Genomic DNA, 25,145 nt, shown 5'->3' with positions numbered 1-25,145 from the left:
TCCAGTGATGAATACCAATCGTAGTGCACAACTTTTTTTTCCCAAAAGAAACTTTATTGAAAACAAAAAATTAAAGCAATAGATATCATATATTTTTCCATTCATACGCATATTTAGGGCCCAAGCAGTGACTAATTGTTTTCTAAATACTACTCCTACTACTACTACTACTACTAATAATAATAATATTAATAATAAAAATAATAATGTGCAGAGGTGCAGGGTTCGATTTCGGCTTGGGCCTTCGTGTATGGAGTTTGTATGTTCTCCTTGTGCCTGGATGGTTTTTCTCCAGGTCCTCCCACATTCCAAAAACATGGATGGAAGGTTAATGGAACATTCCAAATTGATTGTGATTATGAGTGCGGATGGTTGTTCGTCTATGTGTGCCCTGCGATTGGCTGGCAACCAGTTCAGGGTGTACCCTGCCTAATGCCCAGACAGCTGGGATGTGCTCCAGCACACCTGCGACCCCTGTGAGGATAAGATTAGAAAATATATGGAAGAATAATAAATAATAATACAGTAATACTGTAATAAGATATTTTTCACTGTTAATCACATTTTTCTATTCTATTTAAAATTCATTCACTCATTCATCTTCCTAACCGCTTGATCCTCACTAGGGTCGCGGGGGGTGCTGGAGCCTATCCCAGCTGTCTCGGGGCAGTAGGCGGGGGACACCCTGAATCGGTTGCCAGCCAATCGCAGGGCACACAGAGACGAACAACCATTCGCACTCACACTCACACCTAGGGACAATTTAGAGTGTTCAATCAGCCTGCCATGCATATTTTTGGAATGTGGGAGGAAACCGGAGCACCCGGAGAAAACCTACGCAGGCCCGGGGAGAACATGCAAACTCCACACAGGTAGGCCGGAGCTGGAATCGAACCCGGTACCTCTGCACTGTGAAGCCGACGTGCTAACCACTGGACTACCGGGCCGCCCCTATTTAAAATTCCTCATGGAAAACAACAAATAAATGGCTCTGTAAACAGTGGAAAATTTTAATTCAATCCCAGTACGTTTGACCTAGTCATGGATGGGCAACTGGAGACCACACTCACAGCCACATTCGAAACTGTGGATTCCAATGTTTGTAAAATGTTGTAAATGTTTTGCAGTAAAATCACTTTAAGTATTCTAAAATGTATATTTAAAAAACTATAAAACCAAAGGCAATGTGGATGACACTATAGAACTATATATTTTGCTGGGAGGGAAAAGGCTGAGAAAAGCAAATCGAGTTCTGGATTCCCCACACTTCCATTGACTGGATCTTGAAATGTCTTTTGCAAAGCAGCGGGCTCTTGAATGTGTCACAGGGCTCCGTGTAGCCTGCCTCGAGGTTTTGTTGAAAGCAGAGCGCGTGGCCTCCGTTCCCACCTGAAAGAAGGCAGAATGAATTTGACACCTTGTGCGTAATGTACGTCATTGTCATGAGTCTGGAATGTCGGTCACGAGTAATTTGTACAGTGACAATTTTATGTATGTGCCTTTAGCACCTGGTTTAAACAATCTGTATATACACACTTTACGTTACATCCAAAAAGGCATCTCCTTTTTTGTAGATATTAAGAAGAACACGCCAACCTTCCCCAGATTGCTATTGAAGCTATTAAGTTTTCTTTTCATTCACCAAGGAGAATAGTTGGTCAGTGTAGATGTCTTACTGAAAAAAAATATATAAACCTTATTGAAGGCAAGACAGTGAATATATGTCATTGGCTAAGTCAATGGCCTAACCTCAACCCAACAGAGCATGCAGCAGAATATTGTGCCCCTGTTTGGTCTTGGCCATCCCACATGACACCATATGCAAACCTGGCATAACATAACCATGGGAATTATAACAGGACAATTTGCTCAATTCATGGCGTTTGCTTCCTACCTTATAAAACATGCTCATCCATTCAGCTGCCTGTCAGCATCTATAATGCATCTATATGACCTCACAGTATGCGAATGACCTACCAATAATGAAACGTTCATCACTGCCGGCAATGAATTTGGAAGCGTCTTGTTCCTTGGATCTCTTCGGCTCCTTGGCATTAAACTGTTCCTGTGAGGGGGCAGTGAAGGGGATGGTCAAGTAGCTGGGATCTTGTGGCGTTCCAGCCGGGCACGTCAGAGTTGTGTTGGAGGCAGTCTGGAAGCTGAACTGGGCCTGCTGAGGGGAGACTTTCCTGGTCATGATGTTGACCATGGCTCGTTGGTAGCGCTCCATGCTGGGACGAAGCTGGAAGAGCAATCATATTTCTTGACATTGGTGGCCATTCCGATACAATTGTCACGCAAAGCAGGATGGCTCACCGTGAAAACAAAACATTCACATGTTCCAAAAAATGTGGCTTTATCTGTGTCGTACTTGTGCCTCTCTGCCATATCTGATGAAATAAAGGCACCAAAAACCTATGAAATAAAAAAACAGCTTAATTCAAGGCAAAATATGTCTTCTCCGTACTGTGTACATGCCCTGTCGCTGTAGTCAGGTTGGCAATATTACGTACCTCTTCATCCACTGTTTTGATGATCAACACTGCAGGTTCGTGGCCCTCCACGTGATAATAGAATCTTCATGAAAGAAATGGGTCAATATGAATGATCAAATTGCCCATAAAAGAAGAAAGAAAAAGACCTAGTGGTACATTGGTGCTCGTGCTAAAGTAGGGAGTTCAACCAAATTTTGTATTGCTGTCTAGCCTTTTCGGGGAGGGTGATTTTTTCTTGTTTTATTATTGTTATTGTTCTACAAAATATTTGTAGGTTTTGTCATGGAGAAAATTTGGCAAGCTGCACAGCGATGAGGCTGTTGACATTAGTCTACAGTCCATTAGTCAATCAGGATGTAGAACACAATGCAATGTATAAAAAAAAGCACCAAAACAAATCCGGGAAATAGCAAAATCGTGATGGATGAAACATGCGTGAGGTCGTACTGGATTGCATGTCCTCATTTGGGCTACAGGTGAGCTGGAGCCTGTCTAAGCTGACTTTGTGTGAGAAGCAGTGTAAACCCTGAACTGGATGCCAATCACTCATTATCCATTGAAAGTTGAAAAGGAATTTGAGTGATCAGCTCCTAAATTCCACATGCTTGCAATGGAGTAAAGTGTCGACTTACGAGGCGAGACTTTCTCCATGTTCTGTTGTACTGAACAGCTTAATGGGACTGAAAAGGGCAAAGCGTTCCGGTATCCAGGCCCAGACCACTCTCATCTCTGTTCCTGTCACAACACTGGAGCTAAGATTGTTAAAGTCCACTGTATCCACCGACTGCCTATAGGATGAAAATACCCGTGGGGAGACCATGACATTGAAGAACCACTATATTCAAAGTACATCGTAATATGTAGTTACATAATGGTCTTTTTTTTATTTTTATTTTTTTGATGACCGGTAACTATTTTCTCGTATATGAAATGCTAAATTGTTCTCGCTGCCTCACCTCTTCTGGTGGATGCTGACCCCTTTTTGCATGAGGGAGACCTTGTTAGCTTTGAAGAGAAGGTTGAGTTCTCTCCTCGTGGCAATCGGAACCAGGAAGGCTCTTTCCAAAAGATTCTCAGCCGTGCAGTGGCGAGCCACATTCTGCACAAACCTTTTCATGTCTGTACGGAAATCTTCCACATCTGCAACTCTGGATGACACGGACACTTTGTAGAGGCTCAGCAAAGCCAATGCCACCCTACGAATGATATAGGTATGTGATTTTGTTGTTTTTCTAAGCTTTTGAGAGGGGGTATGAATGCAGAAAAAAAATCATTGCGAACCTGTATAGAACCTTGTAGCCCTCGAGGAGATAGACATCCAGCACTCTAATGGCATACGTGAATGGAAGATCAGCAAAGATCCACATGATCCAGTCGGAGTAAAACTCAAAAAGGTTCTGGTGTGAGCTGGCTATCAATTTCCGGATGCCCCGGCAACACCTGTTTGCAAGGTCTCCGAAGGTCATGCACGAGGCTCGGTATGTGAGGAAGGTCTGGTCAATGTAACGCTTATTTGGGTCGTTGTAGCAAATCAGTCTGGAAACGCTGTAGAAACATTCTGCTTCGTCCTGGCTGAAGTGTAAAATGAGCGACACCAAAGCTGGGAGGATGGGGCAAAAGTTCATTTCTGGGAAGTACTTCCCCAGACAGAGAAGAATCTTCTTCACGGAATTTACACCCGCCTTATTGAGGCAGTGCCTATGAAAAGATCAACGATCATTTTCAATACCATGTCATCACTGGAAATATGTTTCGTGAATTGTCAAAATGTAGTGCCAGCCACAGGGATATATAGAATGCAATAAATGTCGTCGAATTGTACCTTGGTATTTCTCCTGCTTCCATGTACTCTGGAACGGGGTGCGTGCTGAGCTTTTGTTCTCCAAAGAGCTTCCTGCTGAGTTCGTAATACACGTCTCTTTCTGGACTGACGCACCTACAGCAGAGTGAACAGTACCCAGCGTCAGTTTGGGTTCTCTAATTGAAACTTGCACTGTTAAGTATAATGACATGGAGCTGTGTATTATTTCAAAATAATACACCTCAAGGGCTACGCGGCCCGGTAGGCGAGTGGTTAGCGCCTCAACCTCACAGTGCAGAGGTCATGGGTTCGATCCCGCTCTGGCCTTCCTGTGTTGAGTTTACATATTCTCCCCATGTCTGCGTGGGTTTTCTCCGGGTACTCCAATCCCCCCCCCCACACACACATTCCAAAAATATGCATGGCAGGCTGACTGAATACTCCAAGTGTCCCTAGGTGTGAGTGTGAAAGCGATTGGTTGTTCATCACTGTGTGCCCTGTGATTGGCTGGCAACCGGTTCAGGGTGTCCCCCGCCTACTGCCCGAAGACGGATTCCATCACCCCCCGGTCCCACAATCTCTGTTTGGTCCTTGACCATGGTAAAAGCTAATTTGTATGTCTTACTTAGTATGTCGACTTAGTATGTTTTGTAGTCATTTCTACGACATATTTGGATGGTATCTGCGCAATGCCACAACACATCAGTAAGAGCTTACAGTACTTTCCACTTCTGCCGCAGCGTCTTTTAGCTTTCCTGTCTTAACCTGAGTAGTGCTAACCTGGAATGGATGCCGTGGATGATGTGATAGTAAGCCTTTGCCCTCAGTGTATGAGGCGTAGCCCAGAATCCTTCTCTTCCCATGGCTTTCAGCCGCTGGTGCTCGCTTTCCAGTATCTTCTGGTACCGTTCTGAAGCTTCCGGATCGATCTTCTCCCAGTCCACAAACTGGCCGTATTTCATGCCAGAGCTGGAGCAGATCTCCCAGTTGTCCGATTCAGAGATGGTGATCATGGACACACACTTAAGATTGCCTCTGCTGCCTAAACACATGTGTGCAGCATTTCATGAGGGTTGTGAAACTCTGCAGTAACATACAAAATGCACTTACCGTTTTGGTCTCTTGACAGTGAGTGCTTGTTCACTTTGGATTTGGACTTTTCATTTTTGTTCACAGGATGCTGGGGTGGAGTGGTCAATTTTTGTATCAGTGGAATGGACATGGATAGATGCCCCAAATCATTGTCAGACTCATGTTCTGATGTTTCATAACTGTAAAAAGACCTGGAAAGCATGATCACGCAGTAATTGTCATATCATGACTATTCAGTTGACTCCAGAATAGAACTCCTACCTTGAACGAGGTCTTTGATAGGTCTCTTTAGTCTGTGTCTGTATTCCATAGGTCTTGCAGTCCTCGGGGTTGTAATAAGAGTGAGATCTCTGCCTGCTTCTGCCTCCCGTCATTGTGCTCTCGTTGGAATTGACGCTTCCACAGCTGAAAAAAAATCCAGCAATCTCGAGATATGAATCAAGTCTTCCCAGATATTCAATGTGGTGGGTGGGATGTGCTGCACGTTCGTGGATGCAGGACCTTATATGAGCCTGCATGTGGGGGAGCATAGGGGCGAGGCTTGTTTGTGGTGACTTAATGCTTTGGGCCGGAAAGGTTCCACTTACGTTTCTGCATTAAATCTGGCAATATCTAGTTTCTCCTTCTCAGAGGAATGGATTCAGCAATAAAGACAGAAAGCACCGTGTTAATATTATCTGGACTCAAATGCAAATTATATCCATATAAATAACATTAACATATTAAAATACTCTTGTAATACGTACATCAGCGAACCCCGAGTCCTCTACATTAAATGTGGTTCTGTAACTAATTTTGATGAATTGGCATACAGTACATTTGCATCCATATTTAAACTATTTTATTTTGCATTTGACAAACCTGTGTTTAACCTACTTAAACGTGTCCAAAATAAGGTCATTTGGAATTTTTGGCAGGTACTGCTGCTTCCCTGAACTTCTTCTGAATCAAAATGCCAACTTGGACTATTCCGAGAAATCTTCAAAAAGTTATTATTCAACACAACAGGTGTGTGTTTTGATCTAAACACAACCACTGTTTGGCAATGACACATTCAACCTCTACGAGTGCTTATCTCACATGTGGGCTCCTACACTGATGGTGAAAAACAAATTATCTAACAGCACAGGGGAATATTTTTTTGCATTCATATATAATTTTACTGACAGCAGATTCTATAGATAAAATACGGATCATATTTATGCTAAATGGTGATAACACTTTATAGGTGCAAGAGCGCTGAAATTATCTTAAAATTTAATAATCTTTACGTTTTAATTTGCGTGTACTTTGAATTGACTTTAAAAGACCAATACCAAATATTAACAATATTATTTTTCTAGTTTAAATTACCAATTAACTACAAAACATACCAGATATAACCATAGCCATTGCTGCAAAATTTTAGAAAACGTCACTTGAATTCTTAAAAACATTAATATATGAAAATACATGTCCCCCAAAGACTAGTTTTGCCACTGCATTCTCCAGAGTTCATGCGAGAGTGTGGTATTATTGCATTAGCATGTTGATGAACACGCTGGATTTCTGTATTGAGTTACAGATTGAGAGACGCAGAACAGCAGCACACATTGGGTCATCCCAAATTGTGAGAACATAAGTAACATTTTAAATTAGCACGCATTTCTTTTAACTTTTGAAGACAGCAGGGAAGATTTAGATGTGAATTTATAAGCAATGTGTTTATTTGTTTAGGTTTTGAAATGACAACTTCTTTTAACTTTTGATGACAGCGGGGAAGATTTAAATGTTTATTTATAAGCAATGTATTAATTTTTTTAGGTTTTGAAATGACAGCTTCGTCACTTTTGTAGAGGTAGAATTACCGCACACATGATGCTAACAAGAAGTTTGTCCCTCATCGTGCATTGTGATAACGTCACACCCAAACAGGAAACATTTCACTACCGGGTGATTCCAGCAGACTGGATTTCCATCTCAAACTCCCTGTTTCACCCCAAAAATGTCTCAGGATACCTGGTAAACAATGACTTCATTTCTTGATTGATCTCATTTTCAGGAATCGTTGAAATTCTGTGACGTGGTTAAGATTTACCTCGCTCGTTTTTGTTGGCTTCCCAGGCGGAGTATACCCATTCCAACTTGATGTATTTGTATGTTAATTCATATTTTACACGGTTTGCTGTACAGGAAAGCAAAGGAGGGTAAGGCGCAAACCCAATGTCACATTATTGTCAGTTGGCCAAATTCTATACTGAGTCCGTTCGTTTATGCATTTGTAAAACACATGCTTTTAATCTTCATTTAAAACACAATGGAGGATATTTAATGGTCCAACTCAGACGTTTATGTTGTCCTCCTTGCTCTGTAGGTTGCAGAATTACGATGCCACTTGTCGGCTGGCACAAGAAATTGCTGAAAACATCCACGAACGCAACAGAGAGCAAAAAACAGGGGGCAACCCAGCGAAGGTGATTAAATGTTTACTTTGCCAACTACGATACTGCATTTTTCGATTTCTCCCGTGACATTTCCTTTTTCGTTTGTATTTAGATAAACATGGCACTTCGGGCATCTCTTCAGAAGCTCAAACAAAGTATTGGCCAGCTTAAAGACAGTTTGCTGAGAGCTTCTTCGTCACGTCGCATGTATCCTTTCCCAAATAGAAGTCATGAGACAAGCGGACTGGCTACGGAGTTTGGAGTCACCTCAGTTGGACAGTAGAGGGCAGCAAATTGCTTTGAAAAATGTTGTCAAAAGTGTCTGCGATGTCACATCCAAGGCCCCAAATTGCGCTTTAATGCCTGTATCGGATGTTTTTACACCGTCTACTTCCAGAAAAAAATTCAAGTGACACATTGATATTTCTGTGTTTACACTGACTGAACCCAACAAACAAGACAACAGCAGTTCCCTTTTGGTAATTCAGTGGTCCTTCCAATATCTCTCAAATACATAAAACAGCATTGCACACACCTTATAGACAACACAGCTTCAAGCCAAAAAGGTTTGTGCATGGAAACGCGAAAGTATAAAACAGGCAAACCCAAAATTGTTTCTTAATTTGACATCATCAGAATGCAGTCAGAAGCAGACAGGCGGCAGAATCTCATTGATGACCTGCTGACCAGGGAGAAACAGCTCAATGCCACTTTTAAAGGCGACATCACAGAACCGGCTCCATTCCGGTATGTAAGGCAGTTTTTAAAAATACATTTCTTCACTAGATTGGTCCAACTAATAACTGAGAATGTACTGTCACCAAATTTAAATAACACTGCTAGGTGGCTGGCATTGTCTTTACTAGGATCTCAAGGGGAAGTCAAGTAAAAAAAAAAAAAACACAATATGTTGTGTGTGACCCCACTTGTCTACACATTTTGGTTAATATTGCGTTGGAATCAGAAGAAAGCAGCAAAATACTCTCATTTTTATCCATCTCGTGGCGAGGCCCTTTGGCCACTTGCTGTTGACTGAAAATGACATCAGAGTGCCCAAGGCACTGTGAGACTCATTTTCAGTCGAAGGCATGGAGCAATGGCCGCCCCTTGAGATGGATAAAAACAGGTGGATTTTGCTGCTTAATCTATACTCCACAAATGCAATATTAATCGACTTCCACTTGACTTTAAGGCCAACTCTTCCACATCGCAGTTCTGAGGTTTAGGGTTCATACGTTGGCTACGGTCTTCCTCCGCGGAGTTAGCTAAATCTCCCTGTGCTTGCATGTGTTTTTTTCTCTTGACTTCCTCCCACATTCTGAAAACATGGCTGCTAAATTCAATGAAGACTCTAAATTGCAACTAGCTGGTGACTAGTTCAAGGTATATCCCACCTCTCACCCTAAATCAGGTGGGATTAGGCTCCGGATCACCTCTGACCAATTTACAGGTCAATTCAAAGTGAATGATTTATAGTCCTTGTACAATATGTACAATTACTTAAATATCAGTGACATAATTTGCTCGCGTCAGTCCAAAACCTTCTCGGCGTGCACAGATAAAATTGTTGGCACCCCTATGTTCATGAAAGAAAAACACACAGTAATCACAAAAATAGCTTGAATATGACAAAATGAAGAATAAATAAAATAGTTTTGAATTGTGATTCAACAGAATTATTTAAAAAAAATCTTGAAACATGGTTTGTATTTTTGAAAGTTTTTATTTCATGACACACACTGTTTCTTTTCATCAGTCAAAAACAAACATCCGTCCATGAAGCTTCCTGGGTGGGGGACAACCTGTTGGAAGGCCCCATTTTGTGTTTGAAAAAAAATTGAGGTTGGGTGTCCAATTAAAAATAATGAATCCTCATTCTCTTGCCCATGTCCTTGACCAGAGGGGTCAAAGGCTCTGAGCTGGCCTTTGATGATGTTGTCACTGGTCACTAACTTTCCGCAAGTCTGTGCACAGTGTGAACTCGGGTTTGACCCGTGTACCAGCACCCCTCACGATGCTATCATTTGGAAGAAAATCTGTCTGCTTGCCATTAATTCAGTTCTGAAAATGGATTTTCTGTCATTTCACTATTGGTTAATCTGAATTTTTAATATACGTTTTATGTCATCATGACAGTCACATATTCCGCACCCAGAAATTGACAGAGCTGAATTTGCAAATGTGATTTGGTCTTGATGAATGATTTTTCCACTCATAACTTTGTTGAGGCATGGCCATTAGACTTTACACTGATCTGATTAGTTGAATCGGATTCAGCAGATATTTTGCATTTTAAGCAAAATCGACTTGCCAGTGGTTGTCATGTCATAATTTGTTGATTGATCAATGATCTCGTGGAGTGATTGCATTTCGGCCTGGTGGTAATTCAGCAGAACGTACAATCCGGGCCTGTTTACATACGTTAGACATAATTAGAGCATTTCAAGGCTTCAAATCTTCAACAACACTCCAGTTCACTGCATGCAAACAATTTACAAAGGGGACTAAACTTTCCAAGTGCTAGTTGCTCACTTTGAAATTGTCAGGATGAAAACTTTTTGAAGCACTTGTACCAACTTGCTTGGAACAAGTTGTTGTAATGCTTGTGTGTTGTGGCTCTTTAGCGTAACGCAGTTAAAAAACAAACAAACTGTGGCTCTGGTTGGCCACCCCTGGTGTAACGCCAAATGACCTCGCAATATCTAGGTGATATTTGTTTACAGGAAGAGGAAATGATATCATGTGGGTCACTTCCTCTTGTCCTTTGTGTGTGTTTGTAAGTTGTAATTTGTCATTGCCTTGATTTCACTCAAGCACTATTTGTGTGATAATAGCAGTCAATAATATTGATGCTAATCACACAATATTGGTTTCCTTTAGTGAGAGTCACTCCTTGTACAGTTTGGGAAAAAAAAATAAATTCTGTGATGCTGGTGCACTTCAAGTTAATCAAAATTTGAATAGTTTTACAGAAATTAATGCAAAATTAATGAATCTGACCCAAGACTCATAAACCCTTGCTATTGTAACCGGCTGTATACAGTAAGAGAAACTTAAAATTAGTTAATTGTGTATTCAGCCTTTGGTGGTAGATGCGTCTAAATGTTTTGGGAAGCAAAAGTTGTGGCTAAACATTTTTAACTGTCAGGCAAGTGTCACAACAGTTTACTCACAGTTAAGGGTGATATGCCCAACAACTGTAGTCATACTTGTTTTAGTGTAAATGCTCTTGGCAGGATGATGGAGACCATGCGCTGTATTTAATAAATGCAAACTTTGAATGTATAAGGTTGCATTCTCGTTGTGAAGTGGCTTCCTGCCTGCTACAACACAGATTGGCCACTCAGGACATCATATAAACCTGGATTTCTTCTCTGAAATCTCTCAAGGTTTGATTTTGGCATTGTGTTACTTAGCAGTGATTGGCACTGACTTATCTTTTTTCCAGACCACACATCCAATCATTTAAAAGGACTTTGCGGGTGAAAAAAAACACACTCGCTAATAACTGTCCTCTTATCATGTGGTTATGTGCTTTTCAGTTTGCTCAGTGAGATTGAATTTTTAACATGATATATGGTGGGGTCATTGGAATTTGTGGCAAGAACCCAATCCCACTGTGTGGTCTTTGAGAACAGAACATGGGGTGGGAGGAGGAGGGGTTGATTGCCACGCTTGGCTAATCTAAAACAGTTTTTCTCCTGAGATTTTGAGGTGTTAGTTTATTAGGCAACTTGATGGGGGGGGGCTTGCTGAGGTGTCTTTAATCTATCTCTGAGACAATACAATCGGGGCATCTCCATTTCAGACTGAGCAAAAGAAGGATGTGGCGCCTCCATTCGCAGTCTCGCTTCACCCCTTGGCCCCAAGGAGCCACCTTTCCGCAATTATTCACTCACCTTTCCTTTGTGCTTGATCGCACTGGAAATAATCGGAATTAGTTAAGTCTCTGCTTTCCAAGTCGCTCATTTAGGTGGTGGGCGCTCAAGTCTTAGTGCTGGCAGTCTCTTCCTCTCCATAGATGTGCCTGACTGGCTTTTGAGCTCCCCGCTGACTGGCTAATTGGATTTTCACACTCTGGGCACTTGCAGGGAAGGAGTGGCGGGCCTGCACACAGTCTCATAGTAATCAAACATGTCAGAGAGGTTAGACCCAATACCTCATCGACTGGGTTACTGACCACATCAGAAGCAGCTTGAAATAATCATCGCATTAAGGAATGTGATAAACGTCATGTGTGGCCCGTGACCAATTTCAAAAATTATAAAACCATCCGTTTTCTCATAATATTTCCTCGCCCGTCGATTGGCTTGCATGTGGCTCGCCGGCTTCACCAGCTGGCGGCTTGATCTGAGCAAACTGGGCTGGAGTCGGCCTCACACGGTGACCTGTCACCACAAGACTTCCAGCGACAGCTTTAAGCAATCAGCGGAGGAATAGCTTTCAGACCACAATGCGGTACAGCACACTGCTCTCTGGGCTGTCGCTGTGTTGCCGAGCATTCCGCGGTCCTGTGACAGATTAACATGCGCTCAAAGGCTGCACCAGCCAACCCATCTATTATTGTATTTATTTTATTTTTTTACCGCCAAATGACTAAATAGATGCTGTCATGATTTTTGTGATTGATAGCTGGATGCACCCCCCCCCCTTTTTTTTTCAACATGAACAAGCACTTTATTGAGAATATAAATGTGCCTTGTGCTAATGTGGATTCTGTGGGGACTATGAAGATATGCCTTGACTGGACATTTGGTTTCTATTAGAGATGCACCAATACCTTATTCTACAGATATTACATGTTTGCACAGTACTCGGTACTAAAAATGCTCTGATACTACACAATGATACCACATGACCAGCCTGACACTTCGGAAGGGAGCCGTGTCAGCCGTGTCGATATAGATGACCAGGCTCCGACATTAACAGTGGCCTAATGGCCCAGGGCCACAATGTAATGTGTATCGGGCCTCCAATGTTAATTGATGTTGGACCGAACGGCGCACCAATATAAATTACATCAATAGACGAAAACACGTTCTTTCTTCTCTTTATGATATCATTGATCAATCATCTGTCCTTTTTTTTACCCGCACTGTGCCCATCCGATCGCCTCATTTGTTGATAGTGTGTGGGACTCCTGTGTATTTTGGCCACGGAGTCTGCACTTTGCACTATTTCATCCAAAGGCAGGCTCACATATGTAATTATAAATTTAAGTATTGTTTTAAATCCCAAGACTTACAGTATATATTTGGGTGTGGAGCGTGTGGACATTTTATGAAGCGGCCCTGCCTTGATCCTCGTACTTGCATGCATTTTGGCCACTGAGACTACATGCTTCACTCTTTCATCCCCAGGTATGCCTACGTATACTGTATATGATGAATTTGGTTAAGTAGAGTTTTAAATCGGGGCAGGTACCGGTTATAGCATGGCCACCACAACTTGGTTACCACCCAAAAAGGCTTAATGTCAGACCCTGGTAACTGAAAACAAGTCTCTTCAAAATGGATAATCAACTCTGCGGGCGGCAGCCATGCTCCTATCACAAAGCCGTTCGAAAAGCACCAAGTTTCAACGTGCTGCTCGGCTCCAGCATTGTGTGTTGGAGTAATGAGGTCAAACACAACACATGGAGGTGTCAGATGTCATAGTACCAGTCATAACATCACATTATTTTCTTTCCTGAGTTAAAAAAAAAAGAAGCTGTCTGTGTCTAATAAAACACAAGCCACAAAGTAAGAAAATATCTTAAGGTAAATTTCCACAAATGTGAAACTATCGTACATGCTAACAAACTAGCAAAGAAAAGCAAGCAACCAAACACGAACATAAACATCACTGTCTTGTTGTTATCACTATCTGAAAGGTCCGCCTTGATGGCAGGAGGAGCGGGAGCAAGCGACGGAGTCTCAGCCAACCCGTGGCTCATTAATGAATCAGAAGAAACCAGGGGGTTGACTTTTGGAGAGATTAAACAGCAGCAGCAACGAATCATAGAAGGTAAACTCAGGTCATGTGACAATCATCTTTCAGGTGTCCCGCATCACACGTCGCTCACGTTTGAATTTGTCCGCCTCGCACAAATAGAGGCTTTAACCACCATCGTACCCATATGGAACCACTCTCGTCACTGTAACACAACTACAGTACAGGGCTATTTCCAGTAAGAGATAGTAAAACACACAGTTAAGTGAGCACGGCGAGGCGAATTAATAGATCAAAATATGACACACGAAAAAGGTTGGCTTTACTCTCTATTGGCCATCTGTATGTGTGCATGCCAACACATGAAAGGTGGGCATGACTACCCACATCAAGAAGATATGCTATAAAACCCATCGCCTGTTTTCTCCCTTTTCCCCAAATGGCTTGGACATGACTTGAACAGCCACACGCACGATCACCAAGAACCCTCCATGTGACACTTCATTGCAATGCCTACTCTATGACTCTGGTTAATTTCAATTTGGGATTCGTTTTACGACAGTGAAACCCAAAGATCTTAGAGGTATCCAGTGCCTTGAGGGGTTTATGGTGGAGCTAAAAGTGTGCTCATAAAGAAAAAGAAAAAAAAATCACGTGATAGACAGTGCATTAAACTCGTGATCAGAAAGTGGGCCAAGTCTTTTCTATTCTTCTCAGCCGTCATTGTTTTCCACCCCACCTCGGACTGCTACAGTTGTAATACCGGTAGTTTAAATGAGGCTGACAAATGACTCGCATGTGAAATTCTGGGCTGATCTGTCCCACACTTCCCGTCCCCCATGAAGGCAATTTCATCATGTATTTATTGTTCACCATCCCACCTGCTTCCCCGGCTCCAGTTTAAATCCCCCTTCTTCTTTGTGGTTTCAGTCCAGGATGCAGGACTAGATGCCCTTGCGGCAGTCATTACCCGGCAGAAGATAATGGGACAGGAGATTGGCAATGAGCTGGATGAACAGAACGGTAAAGTGGCATCATTATAATCTTCAAAATTCGACACAAATACAGAGCTGTGGTTCTGTGTTCGCATACACTGCTCCTTTTTGAGTTCTGTGAATGGCTCCTATTACAAATGGACCGTGAAATTGATTCTTAACTGCCATTCTGTTTGGGGATGATCATTAACATGACCGCTGAGCAATTAGCTTCTTAATTTGTGGTTCTCTGAGGACTCTATGTGTTGCGAACACAGATGGACGTAATTGTCGATAAATCGACCGTTACAAATTTGGTCGATTGTGTGGAATTGATTGTTGATCAATCATTTTGACACAATTGAGACAAAGTGCAGTGCGGTGCTTGGCTGCGGCAGCGCTGTTGGTTTACTCTCCAGTTTGCTGTCTGAAGAATGACATCTTGTAAGCATGAGGAATGGGCATATACTAGATTCTGACATATGATACGTATATGACGTATGATAACTGTGAGAAAAAAATAGTGTGGTATCATGGTATTAAAATGGCGGCTCTAAAATGACCTTTTTGATATGTTTGGGGAAATAAAAACATTTTTCCCCATTGAATAGTCTATTTTAAAACAAAATATATAATATTTAGCACAGAAGAAATGTGTCCCATGTTAAGTTTAAATGAATAAATAAATGTTTACCTTCTTCTTCTGCTTTAATTCTTAGTAATTCAGTTTCCTATCACTCGTGAGCTATTTGTAGAACAGACCGGTGGGCTACTCATGTTGTCCTTGGGGCTAACTTGTACCGGCTGGCACTATTTCTCTTTTTGTATCTGTATTTTTTATGACGATGCACATTAATCAGAGCAAAAAGGACATCTGTGTTTGTCAGTAGCTTGTCTTGCTCCCTTCCTCCTCCCCCGCTATGCGCTGAGAAGGACAAAAAAAATAAACCTTAAATGCAGGCAGTTACAGGTGGCTTATTTACTCAACTCTGCAAGCAACCAATCATATTGTGGCCCGCTTAGACCCCTCAAAATAAGGAAAGAAGAGCTCATTACCGGTGATTGAAACCTTGACTTTTTCAACCCTTGTTAAACCGTCATACAATGCCAAATCAGCATTGTGCAGTTGAACGACATACACGATTCACAGACCTCTGTCTGCTAAGATACAACTCCAGGATGATTATTCTCCTCAATGCAGCATTTGGAATGGAAGCCCGGATGTCAGGGCATTCAGAGGTCCTGCCGTTGGACAGCATATTTTCAAAAGCATCGACCTCACTTTGCAATATAGAGATCTGAAGCTGTGCCAAAACCAAAGCCCTTTTTATGGCTTGTAATTTCCATGATTGATTAGCTTTGCCGAAGCTCATGTACCCACAGTTGTCTTAATAAAAGCACTCATCATCCCTCACCGACTCGCTTCCAGTGAGGAAAGAGAAGGCGTCAAACTATCGTGTTAATATCTCGTCCAAGCACTCAAACGGAGGCCGAAGAGCTGAAATGTCTTCAGCAGGGAAACTATCAACCTTCCCCTCTTGCTGGGAAAGAATGGCAGATGTTTGGCGCATTTTGTCCGACAGTGACGGGCTAGCGAGGAAAGTGAGAAACGAGAGATGATTGTTTTAGCCTGCTCTCCTTTTTCGTTGCCTTCGGTGACTCCAACTGGCGCGTTTTCCCTTCTCATTTTTTCAGCTTGATGTCACTGTTTCCAATTATATGAGCCCGAATTGCGGGAGAGCGGTCTTACACCCATTCTAGTGCAAGAATGCGCGAAGGCTAATTATTTTGGCCGCAGAAACAATGGCTCGTCACCGGCTCCGTGTAATGGAGGCCACATTACCCCTTGAATATAAATTGATGGCGTGAAAGTTATTATTTCTCTGAAGATCAAAAACATGTGCCACCTGCAAGGATTTTAAACACTTCCATCAGTAAAAGCCCAAAGGCTGAACATTTTGAAAGCCCCGGTACCTTCGCGTTCCCCCGCTGTATCATAACCAATACAAAATATGAAAGTAATCCAAAGTACCGTATTTTCTGCACTATAAGGCGCTTTGGAGTACAAGGCGCACCTTCATTGAATGGCCTATTTTAAAATTGTTTTTACATATAGGGCACACTGCATTATAAGGGCGCATAGAATAGCAGCTCCGGTTGCATTATGCAACCACTAAATGGAGCTATGCTAAAGGGAATACACAATATAACTTTATTAATGTAGAGCTTGCACAACCGCTGCAGCTGTAACAAAGAGCTTTACAAAACATTTAAAAGACTGCATTCAAGAAATTCGAATATGAATCCATATGTAAGGCACATCGGATCGTAAGGGCCACTGTCGGCTTTTGAGAAAATTGAATGCGTTTAGGTGCGCCTTAAAGTCCGGAAAATACGATAGTTGTTTGTCATCTCTGCGACAAGCCTTTTTAAACTCCTTATGATGTTAGCATCAGGTCAGTGTTTGTTCAAGCCAGTCAAATGATTGACAGTTTAAATTCGCTTTGTGTTTTTAAATCATGTTTCTGGAGAATGTCACGACAAGGCTCTCTCGCATTTTGGAATGCATCACTGCAAATTTATTTGGTGAATCAAATGCAGTGTTGGAGATGTGTTAAATGCCAGTGACAATCCTTGACTGTTATTACAAATCCCATTTACATTCAGCGAACATTTGGACAGTGTTGTGTCTGGCTTTCCTTCAGCATGATGAACTGTGCGATGTTTTTAGATGGGCGCTTCACTTTACTAGCAGCTTGGAACCTCACGGTGAAAATTTCACAAGCGTGAACACAATAACATTTGAAAGATGTCATGGACACGACCCTAGCAAATGCTTAGTTTTTGCCTTCCTGCGGTTCATATTTTCAAAGTCTAAAGATGATCTACTTTTTTCCATCAGGACCCACCAAGAGTATTTAAGCTTGCATCATTTCCGATGGGTTTTTTTGTGTGTATTTTTATTAATATGGATTAGACTCAGGCGTGTCCAACCTTTTTTTCTTGGGGCCTCAGAGTTGCGTAGGCCACTTTGAAATTCTTGATCCCTAATTTGTTAAACACACTAAATCTATGAATCAAGCAATTTGATATTGAATAGATTTTTTTGAGAAACTGCGATGTCACAGCTTTCTGTCTAAAGTCTGATAGTTGAGCATTTTTCAAGAATTTCGGAGCAGAAAGTGTGCCGTTAACCATATTTGCTTTGAAAAATGAATGATCTTTTTATGAAAATAAATTTGGTGAGTATTTTAGTTGTCTTTTGTATGTCTCTGCATATCTAAAAAGATCTGCAATGCATAAAACCACTTTATTAGTTGACGTAGATGTCGCAACACCACCCCTCTCCTAACTTTTCTCATGCTCCCCAACTCCACCTTTTACTATTTTTTTTAAACGTGCATCGCTGTCTAATGTTATTTTATCATATGCTACAGGATGCTGAAAAATGGACGGCAGGCCACAAATGTCCCCCCAGGCCATAGTTTGGGCAACACTGGACTAAAAGAATCTGTATCTTGTGTTTATCAATAACTACACGCACTCTGTATGGAAATATCATCACCTCGCTGATTGATTTTGACACTTTTGTGGCAGCCCCACCATAACATCTAATAAATGTCAAAACGGACTTTCAAACTCGAGTTTAATTTGACCGAAAAGGCAAATAAAAAGTAATTGGAGAAAAGACTCCCCAAGTTGATCTTGCTATTTGGCACATCGAACTTTCTTCCCTGCTTCTGTTCCTCCATGATCACTGTACTGTGAATGCAGTGTTTTTCTATAAATAGATTAAGCGCTTTGTAGTCTTCTTCTGGAGTCCAGCCCATGACCCAAGTGCAGTGAAGGTTGCAGCCATTTCCTTTTGGAGAAATATTTCCGGCTCAGGTCAATAAGCAAGCTGACACTTTTTGAGAGGTTGCGAGATGAACTCAGAGACCCCAACTTAGAGCTTGGACTCCAAAAATAAAGTCATGATGAATTGCATTTTATTCATTCATTTATTTTCCGATCCAATTTATCCTCACAAGGGTGGCAGGGGGTGCTGGAGCCTATCCCAGCTGTCTTCGGGCAGTAGGCAGGGGACACCCTGAACCGGTTGCCAGCCAATCGAAAGGGCACACAGAAACGAACAACCATCCGTGCTCACATTCACACCTAGGGGCAATTTAGAGTGTCCAATCAACCTGCCATGCATGTTTTGGGAATGTGGGAGGAAACCGGAGCACCCGAAGAAAACCCACACGGGCATGGAGGACATTCTATTTTTATTGTTATTTAGTTTGATTCCATAAATAACAACAGCAACAACAAAAATCAGTCTTTGTCACTTGTAGAGCTAATGTGACTTGTATGTTGGCCCGATTTGAGCCCTTTTCAAAATATTCATAATCCGCCCCACGTTTTGTCCGTGAAACGCAGCGATATTTTTAATCTCTCATGAAACAGTAAATGCTATTAAGTGTTGCAAACATTGATGCCCCTGCGCTATTTGTCCACTCGATAAAGCTCTTTACTCCATTCACTTATCCAATCAGCATCTTTCCTGAGATGATGACGTGGTCCCGCCACTTCTTGAGTAACCTTGGGCAAATGCCGCCAACGTGTACTGCAACCGTGGGCGGATTACCGTGTTACCGCCGCTGAAGAAAAACAAACGCGTTCTTAAATCCACCGCATATCATAACCAGAAGAAAGTTTTGTCTTGTCAGAAAGCTCACTTTTTTTTAGTAGTCTACTCAAGAGATTATTTTGGTGGCAGAATTGACAGAAAAGCATCAAAGATTAATTTACTGTTTGTTTGACACATCAGGCTGACCGTAGTCAGTCGTGTTTTCCAGACTATGAAAACGCAGAGACCCACGCTGTGATGTTCAAAAGAGTGTTGTCATTAGAGGGACGTCAAACTTGGAGTGCGCAGTGAAAAAAAAAGAAAAAAAAACGAACCTCGCCTTTCTTGTGTGGCCATTGGATTGGCTGACTGCGTGACTTCATGAATTATTGAAGCTGTTAAATGTGTTGAGGGGATAATGTGGGACACCCGCACATTGGTATTTGTTGGTTTTCATAAGTGAAGGCCAACTATAAGTTTAAAATAAATCTTCTGTAGCCCTGTTTAGTGGGGTATTGCTGCGATCCAGGGTTCTTTGATTTGGTTTATATTCAGTTGAAATAGACAGACTGGGTTTTCAGAATCACATGCTTAGTTCTAGCGCCTACCCGAATTCTATGCCTCATTGTTGCAATAGTGACCACAAAGATTTGCTCAGTTACTTCATCGACTGACCACCAGACTCTGCATTCTAACCGGATTACAATCAATCATGAGTCCTGATGTCTTTATTTATCTGTCCATCCATAGCAGCATCCATCTCTGTCTAGGGACCGTCGGTGTCGGGAAGATCCTAACAATGGCAAGAACGTCTTGGGTGACATGAGCCGTTTGTGCTCATGACCCAAGCGAGGAAATTAACATTTTTGGACTCCAAAGAACAACATCTGAAAACATTTCATCAATCACGCCTCCTGTTTCTCTTTCGTAAACCTCCTCCCAACCCACGCACCTTTTGTCACTTGATGAGTGTGTATTTAAGTAGCGTTGTTGACACTTTTCAAATGCATCCTATAGGAGTTTTAGATGTTGCTGAAGGTAAGAATTTGTGGACGTGGAGACATTATCACGGAGGAATTCTTGTCTGTAAAAATTCTTTAAAGTCACGTATTTGATCAAAGGCTGATTGTGGGGAAAAAATATCTATCTGTATGTACGTGTGTGTATATGTAAATACACGCATACACACACACACACACACACACACACACACACACACAAAAGGCCTGTCTGAATGTTTCCTGATGTGGCTTGCCAACAAAGTGGCTCGGTTCCAACAACCCTTTAACATCACACACTTGCACCTTCTTTGAAAAATGTGTCATTTAGTACCAGTGTGGTTAAAGTAATCGTAAAATTCCTGTAAATTGTAGACCTCATGAAGGTTGAATTCAAGGTAACTGGACCTTTTGGGACTGTGTGACCTGAATGACTTAACGATCTAAATGGATATCAGTTATACTTTTTTTTTTAACGTCCTCAGATATGTATATATTTTTTCGGTACGTTTGTCATCCCATTGGCCATTGAGTTGATGCTGGGTCATGGTTTTGATTGGTCTTAATCTATCGGAAACAGATGTGTTTTTGCCATTGTGTTTTATTACCACTGGAGGTACGACTTCTATATATCTTTACTTTGATGAAAACTGAGACCAGTGAACTGAATCGTGACGGTACTTTGAAGAACCAGAAAGAAAGAAACTCTTTCAGCTGAGTGGAACAATTATGATCTTCTCATTTCATCAGTCTTTTATACTTTATACAGTTCATCCAAATAATGAATGCCCTGACTTCCAAGTTGCAGGCGTTACTCATTTACTTCCACAACTGTTAATTATACTTGAATTAAATGAAATGAAAGACTAAATTATGAATTTCAAACAAGTACAGCAGCATTGGCAACATGAATATGCCACCACTTTGAACCCAAATAAAATGTCATTCCAATTGGTAATTTGGCTTCAATCTAATTGCAATACAAGGCTCTATGTCAATGTGGAATATTCTTCGTGTGTTTGATCCGCATCGGACATTTGCAAAAATCTGCTTTTACTTGAAGAAAATAATTATCTACATTTTCCCCTATTTTCTGACATGTTACAGACCAACATAGTCACTGAAGCATAATTTTCGTGCATTTTCTGCAATGTCTATTTGACGCAATGTCCTGTCTTGAATACCGAAGTCATAGAAATCTCACAAATGTTTTAAAAAATCTGATTAGTCAATCAAATGAGAAAAAAAAATCAACCGATTAATTGATTATTAAAAAAACTAAACACAGTTGTGGTTCTAAAATTGATCATACACATTATCGGTCTCTGCTGATCACATTCATAGATGATCAGTGTCGGCAGGTTCAAACCCTGGTCGAAACATCCCTTCAATAAACCATATGATTAATAATAAAGGTGTGTTCCATCCTGTGGCGCTCATCTTCAAGGCAGAATCACATCCAGATGTCCGCCAACAGTTGTGTGGGTGAGGCAGTTTCCCTGCTGCTCTCTCCTTCATCCATCTTGTCCAGCCACCATGCCGGGCACTCCCAAGCTTTTTCACAAACTATCAACTTGGCATTGAAAAAAAAAAAGCCTAATTATAAAAAAAATAGAAAAAAAGCGTGGGAGAATTCCACAGTTTCTTTCTTTCCCATCGCTATGCCTATAGCCAAGAGGATTAAACAAGACCGGAGACAAACATAACGTGCGTTCCTTTGATGGGTTTCGCTCAAAGCACCATGTGTTGAAATAATCTGCTTTTTATTCCGTTTTAGTGGACAATAAGGAGCGTTGAAACTGGCTTTGTGGGTTTTGCTGGAACGCTAATACCGTGACTGCAGATACTGCTGTGCCAGATATGCACTTATTGAATCATTTTCACACCCATATGATTATGTCTTGCTTGCATGCCTTCTATCGTTGTTTAATCATTAACAGCTTAAATTTGACGCGCAGCTCCCGATATTTTTCCATAACAAGTTTCTTCATGTTTTACGGTATCATGTTTGAAGAACTGTGACTGACTCTACTGAACCATTCAGATGGGACTATTCCATCTCTGTTATAAAATGTATTCTCATGAGAAATTGGGACATGAGCCAGTAAGTCCTCTGCTTATCTTCACTCGGGTCGCAGGTGTGCTGGAGCCTCCACGGCACGTTTTCCAGCGTTTACTTTAGCGTAGCGTCGTTGTGGGTTAGCTTTACGGTCGTGAGAACGGGCTCATTTACGTGCTCCGTGCTCTGCTTTTTTTGTAACCCTAGTTCATCTCAGAAATACGTTCCATTGTCATATCAAAACTAGAATCTGACTCGAATCATTGACAAAAAGTAAAAAGGTCACTTTAACTTTGTGCACGCCGATTTTAGGTTAGTCTGCTCTGGTCGAATCATTTTGTCATATATTAAAAGCTACTGTATTCATTTTCCATTCCGATGTAGTCAGGGAATGTTTTTTAAATGAGATTTGGTAACTCGGTCGTACAGAAATTGAGTATAAAAAATATTCCTGTGAAAGCAATATACAATGGATGAGAACTTTTCCATTGACTCTTACTATCAGTGTGAAAATGACCGTGCGACTCAGCCAAATGCTGATGTCTTAAATCTGAGACCATCAGAAAATCACTCCAGCAGGCTGAAGACTGTCACGCAAATGTGAAATGAATTCAGCCATCTCTAGGGGAGCTTTAGATCACTTTGCAGAGGGACGAAACAATCCACAGACGGCGACTTACTAAATGGGGTCAAAATGACACAGTTGGAACACGGGAAAGTCAACTGGTGTAACACATTTGAGGAGGGAAAGCGACACTTATGAACATAAAAAAATAAAAGCTGACTCAATAATCTTGGTTCACTGCAATTATTAGAAAAAGATTTGTAAATGTTTTCGCTTTTAAATATTTGTTACATCATCTAGAGCTTCATCGTCTATAGGGGATTGATTCTCTCTCAAAAACATTTGAGCTGGTTGCCATTAGAATTTATTGGGACTTTAACCTGCTAATGTCATGCACAAATATTTTCAGAGGTTCCTTGAGAAATATTTAAAACAAAATGTTGAATTCTCTTTTTGAATTTGGCCACAACACAGTCCTATTCACACATGAGATATGACACAGATATAGTGAGTCAATCCAACTGACTTTTAATGAGAAATTAAGTGCATTCAATTCGGTAGGGCATTTAACATTCAGTGTTAATGAAGTACACATTTTAGTTTAGTTTAATCAATCTCAAGTTTAGTCATTGCGTTGTTTTATTATGTATTGCACATCGACACCTCTGCACCTAGACATAACATACAGAGCCCATTGTCCCCGCATCTGAGCGATGTTTTTCTGCAGTGGGTACTTAGCCGATCCAAATCAGCAAGCCTTCAAAGCGACGCATTTCCCCCAGCTGATACCGCAGCGAGACTTTAATCATGCCACACACATGTAACAATGTGTCATGCTTTTAGGGACGTAAAAGTGGCTGACGCTTTCATTCGCGATCTGATAACGTTGCACGTGTCTAGTCTGATACGATGCTCAAACTCGGCACCGTCAAGTTTATTCTGTTCAGGTTGCTCGGTTTGACAGCAGATCTCGCGAGCCGCCCGGCAAATATAAATGCTTCCTTATAAACTTTATCACCAGTTGTCCATGTCCTGTTATAAAGAGGAAATCACTGGGTTACGTTTTAAAATCAAGGTCAATTTGTTCTCCTGATTCAGTACATCAATGTGTCCTCTAGTGGGCACCAGAGGTCTGAACAAACACATCAATCTCGTTCCTTCTTTGGTTTTATGGCTTTCATGTGTACTGAAAGTGGGGAAATCCGTCGCTGGATATAATAATAATAATAATTAATTTTTATTTGAAAGCGCTTTTCATCACACTCAGACACTTTACAAGAGCTTAAAACACAGGATGAAAATGTGCATTTAAAACAAGCATACATAATTTACAAAAGCACATTTAGATGAACAAAAGAAAAATGGGTAAAAGAGATTAAAATGTATTAAAAGCATTGCGGAACAGGTGAGTTTTAAGGGATGATTTGAAGGATTGGAGGTCAGTAAAGTTGCGGATGTGTTGTGGTAGAGCGTTCCATGGGGTGGGGGCGGCGACAGAGAAGGCTCTGTCCCCCCAGGTTTTGAGCTTGGTCACGGGGATGGCGAGGAGGTTTGTGTTTGAGGAGTGGAGATTGCAGGATGGAGTGTATTGGTAAAGAAGGTTGGAAAGATAGGAGGGGGCCTGATTGTGAAGGGCTTTATAGGTGAGAAGGAGCAGTTTAAAATGAATACGCTGGGAAACGGGGAGCCAGTGGAGGTTTTTAAGGACGGGGGTGATGTGATCACGAGTGCGGGTGTGGGTGAGTAGGCGGGCAGTGGCATTCTGGATGTACTGTAGTTTATTGAGGAGTTTGGAGGTTGTACCATAGTGAATGCTATTGCAGTAGTCAAGGCAGGAGGTGATGAAGGCGTGGATGAGGGTTTGAGCAGCGTTGAAAGAAAGTGATGGGCGGAGACGAGAAATGTTTTTGAGGTGGAAGAAAGCAGTTTTGGTGATTTGGGTGATGTGTTGATCGAAAGAGAAGTTATTATCAAAAAGGACACCGAGGTTGCGACAGTGAGAGGAGGGGAACAGGGTGAAGTTATCTATAGTGAGGGTAAAGTTGGTGGTTGTTTGGGTGAAGGACAGAAGACCAATTATAAGCAGTTGAGATTTAGTACAGTTAAGAGTGAGAAAGTTTGTTTGCAACCAGGATTTGACATCTGAAAGACAGTTAGACAGGGTGGAGTGGGTTGATGGGGTGAATGATTTGGTG

At 41.5% G+C, this 25,145-nt stretch overlaps 2 protein-coding genes across 3 annotated transcripts in view; one reads left to right on the top strand and one right to left on the bottom strand.

Annotated features, from left to right (window-relative positions):
• Positions 1-32: 32 nt before the first annotated feature.
• LOC127613160 (TBC1 domain family member 24-like) lies at positions 33-6,335 on the bottom strand. Its single transcript, XM_052084083.1, has 11 exons — positions 5,650-6,335; positions 5,407-5,579; positions 5,077-5,338; positions 4,318-4,431; positions 3,777-4,193; positions 3,452-3,691; positions 3,128-3,283; positions 2,514-2,577; positions 2,317-2,415; positions 1,978-2,242; positions 33-1,389 (listed from the first exon to the last, which is right to left on the bottom strand). The coding sequence occupies exons 1-11, from the start codon at positions 5,916-5,918 to the stop codon at positions 1,205-1,207; spliced, it is 2,244 nt and encodes a 747-aa protein (XP_051940043.1). The 5' UTR covers positions 5,919-6,335; the 3' UTR covers positions 33-1,204.
• Positions 6,336-7,261: 926 nt separating this feature from the next.
• stx8 (syntaxin 8) overlaps positions 7,262-25,145 on the top strand; it is a 28,824-nt gene continuing 10,940 nt past the window's right edge. For both annotated transcript variants that reach the window (XR_007966093.1, XM_052084131.1), the window contains exons 1-6: positions 7,262-7,389; positions 7,742-7,841; positions 7,924-8,018; positions 8,448-8,558; positions 13,684-13,817; positions 14,673-14,765. Coding sequence is in view for 1 of the 2 variants with exons in the window: in XM_052084131.1 (XP_051940091.1) it covers positions 7,373-7,389; positions 7,742-7,841; positions 7,924-8,018; positions 8,448-8,558; positions 13,684-13,817; positions 14,673-14,765 (550 nt within the window). In the remaining variant the exon portion in view is untranslated. The remainder of the gene's footprint in view (positions 7,390-7,741; positions 7,842-7,923; positions 8,019-8,447; positions 8,559-13,683; positions 13,818-14,672; positions 14,766-25,145) is intronic.

Source organism: Hippocampus zosterae, chromosome 13 (genome assembly GCF_025434085.1).
Source record: "Hippocampus zosterae strain Florida chromosome 13, ASM2543408v3, whole genome shotgun sequence".
In the NCBI taxonomy this organism is placed as follows: Eukaryota; Metazoa; Chordata; class Actinopteri; order Syngnathiformes; family Syngnathidae; genus Hippocampus; species Hippocampus zosterae.
The sequence above is the reverse complement of the archived record's forward strand: the minus strand, read 5'-3'. Positions and strand labels throughout refer to the sequence as shown.

Coding starts and splice junctions, on each gene's coding strand:
- LOC127613160 (XM_052084083.1), bottom strand. CDS start 5,918: ATGCTCCCCCACATGCAGGCTCATATAAGGTCCTGCATCCACGAACGT. Junction 4,432..5,076: donor ATCCACGGCATCCATTCCAG/GTTAGCACTACT, acceptor ACTCTGCTGTAG/GTGCGTCAGTCCAGAAAGAG. Junction 1,390..1,977: donor TGATGAACGTTTCATTATTG/GTAGGTCATTCG, acceptor GCCTTCTTTCAG/GTGGGAACGGAGGCCACGCG.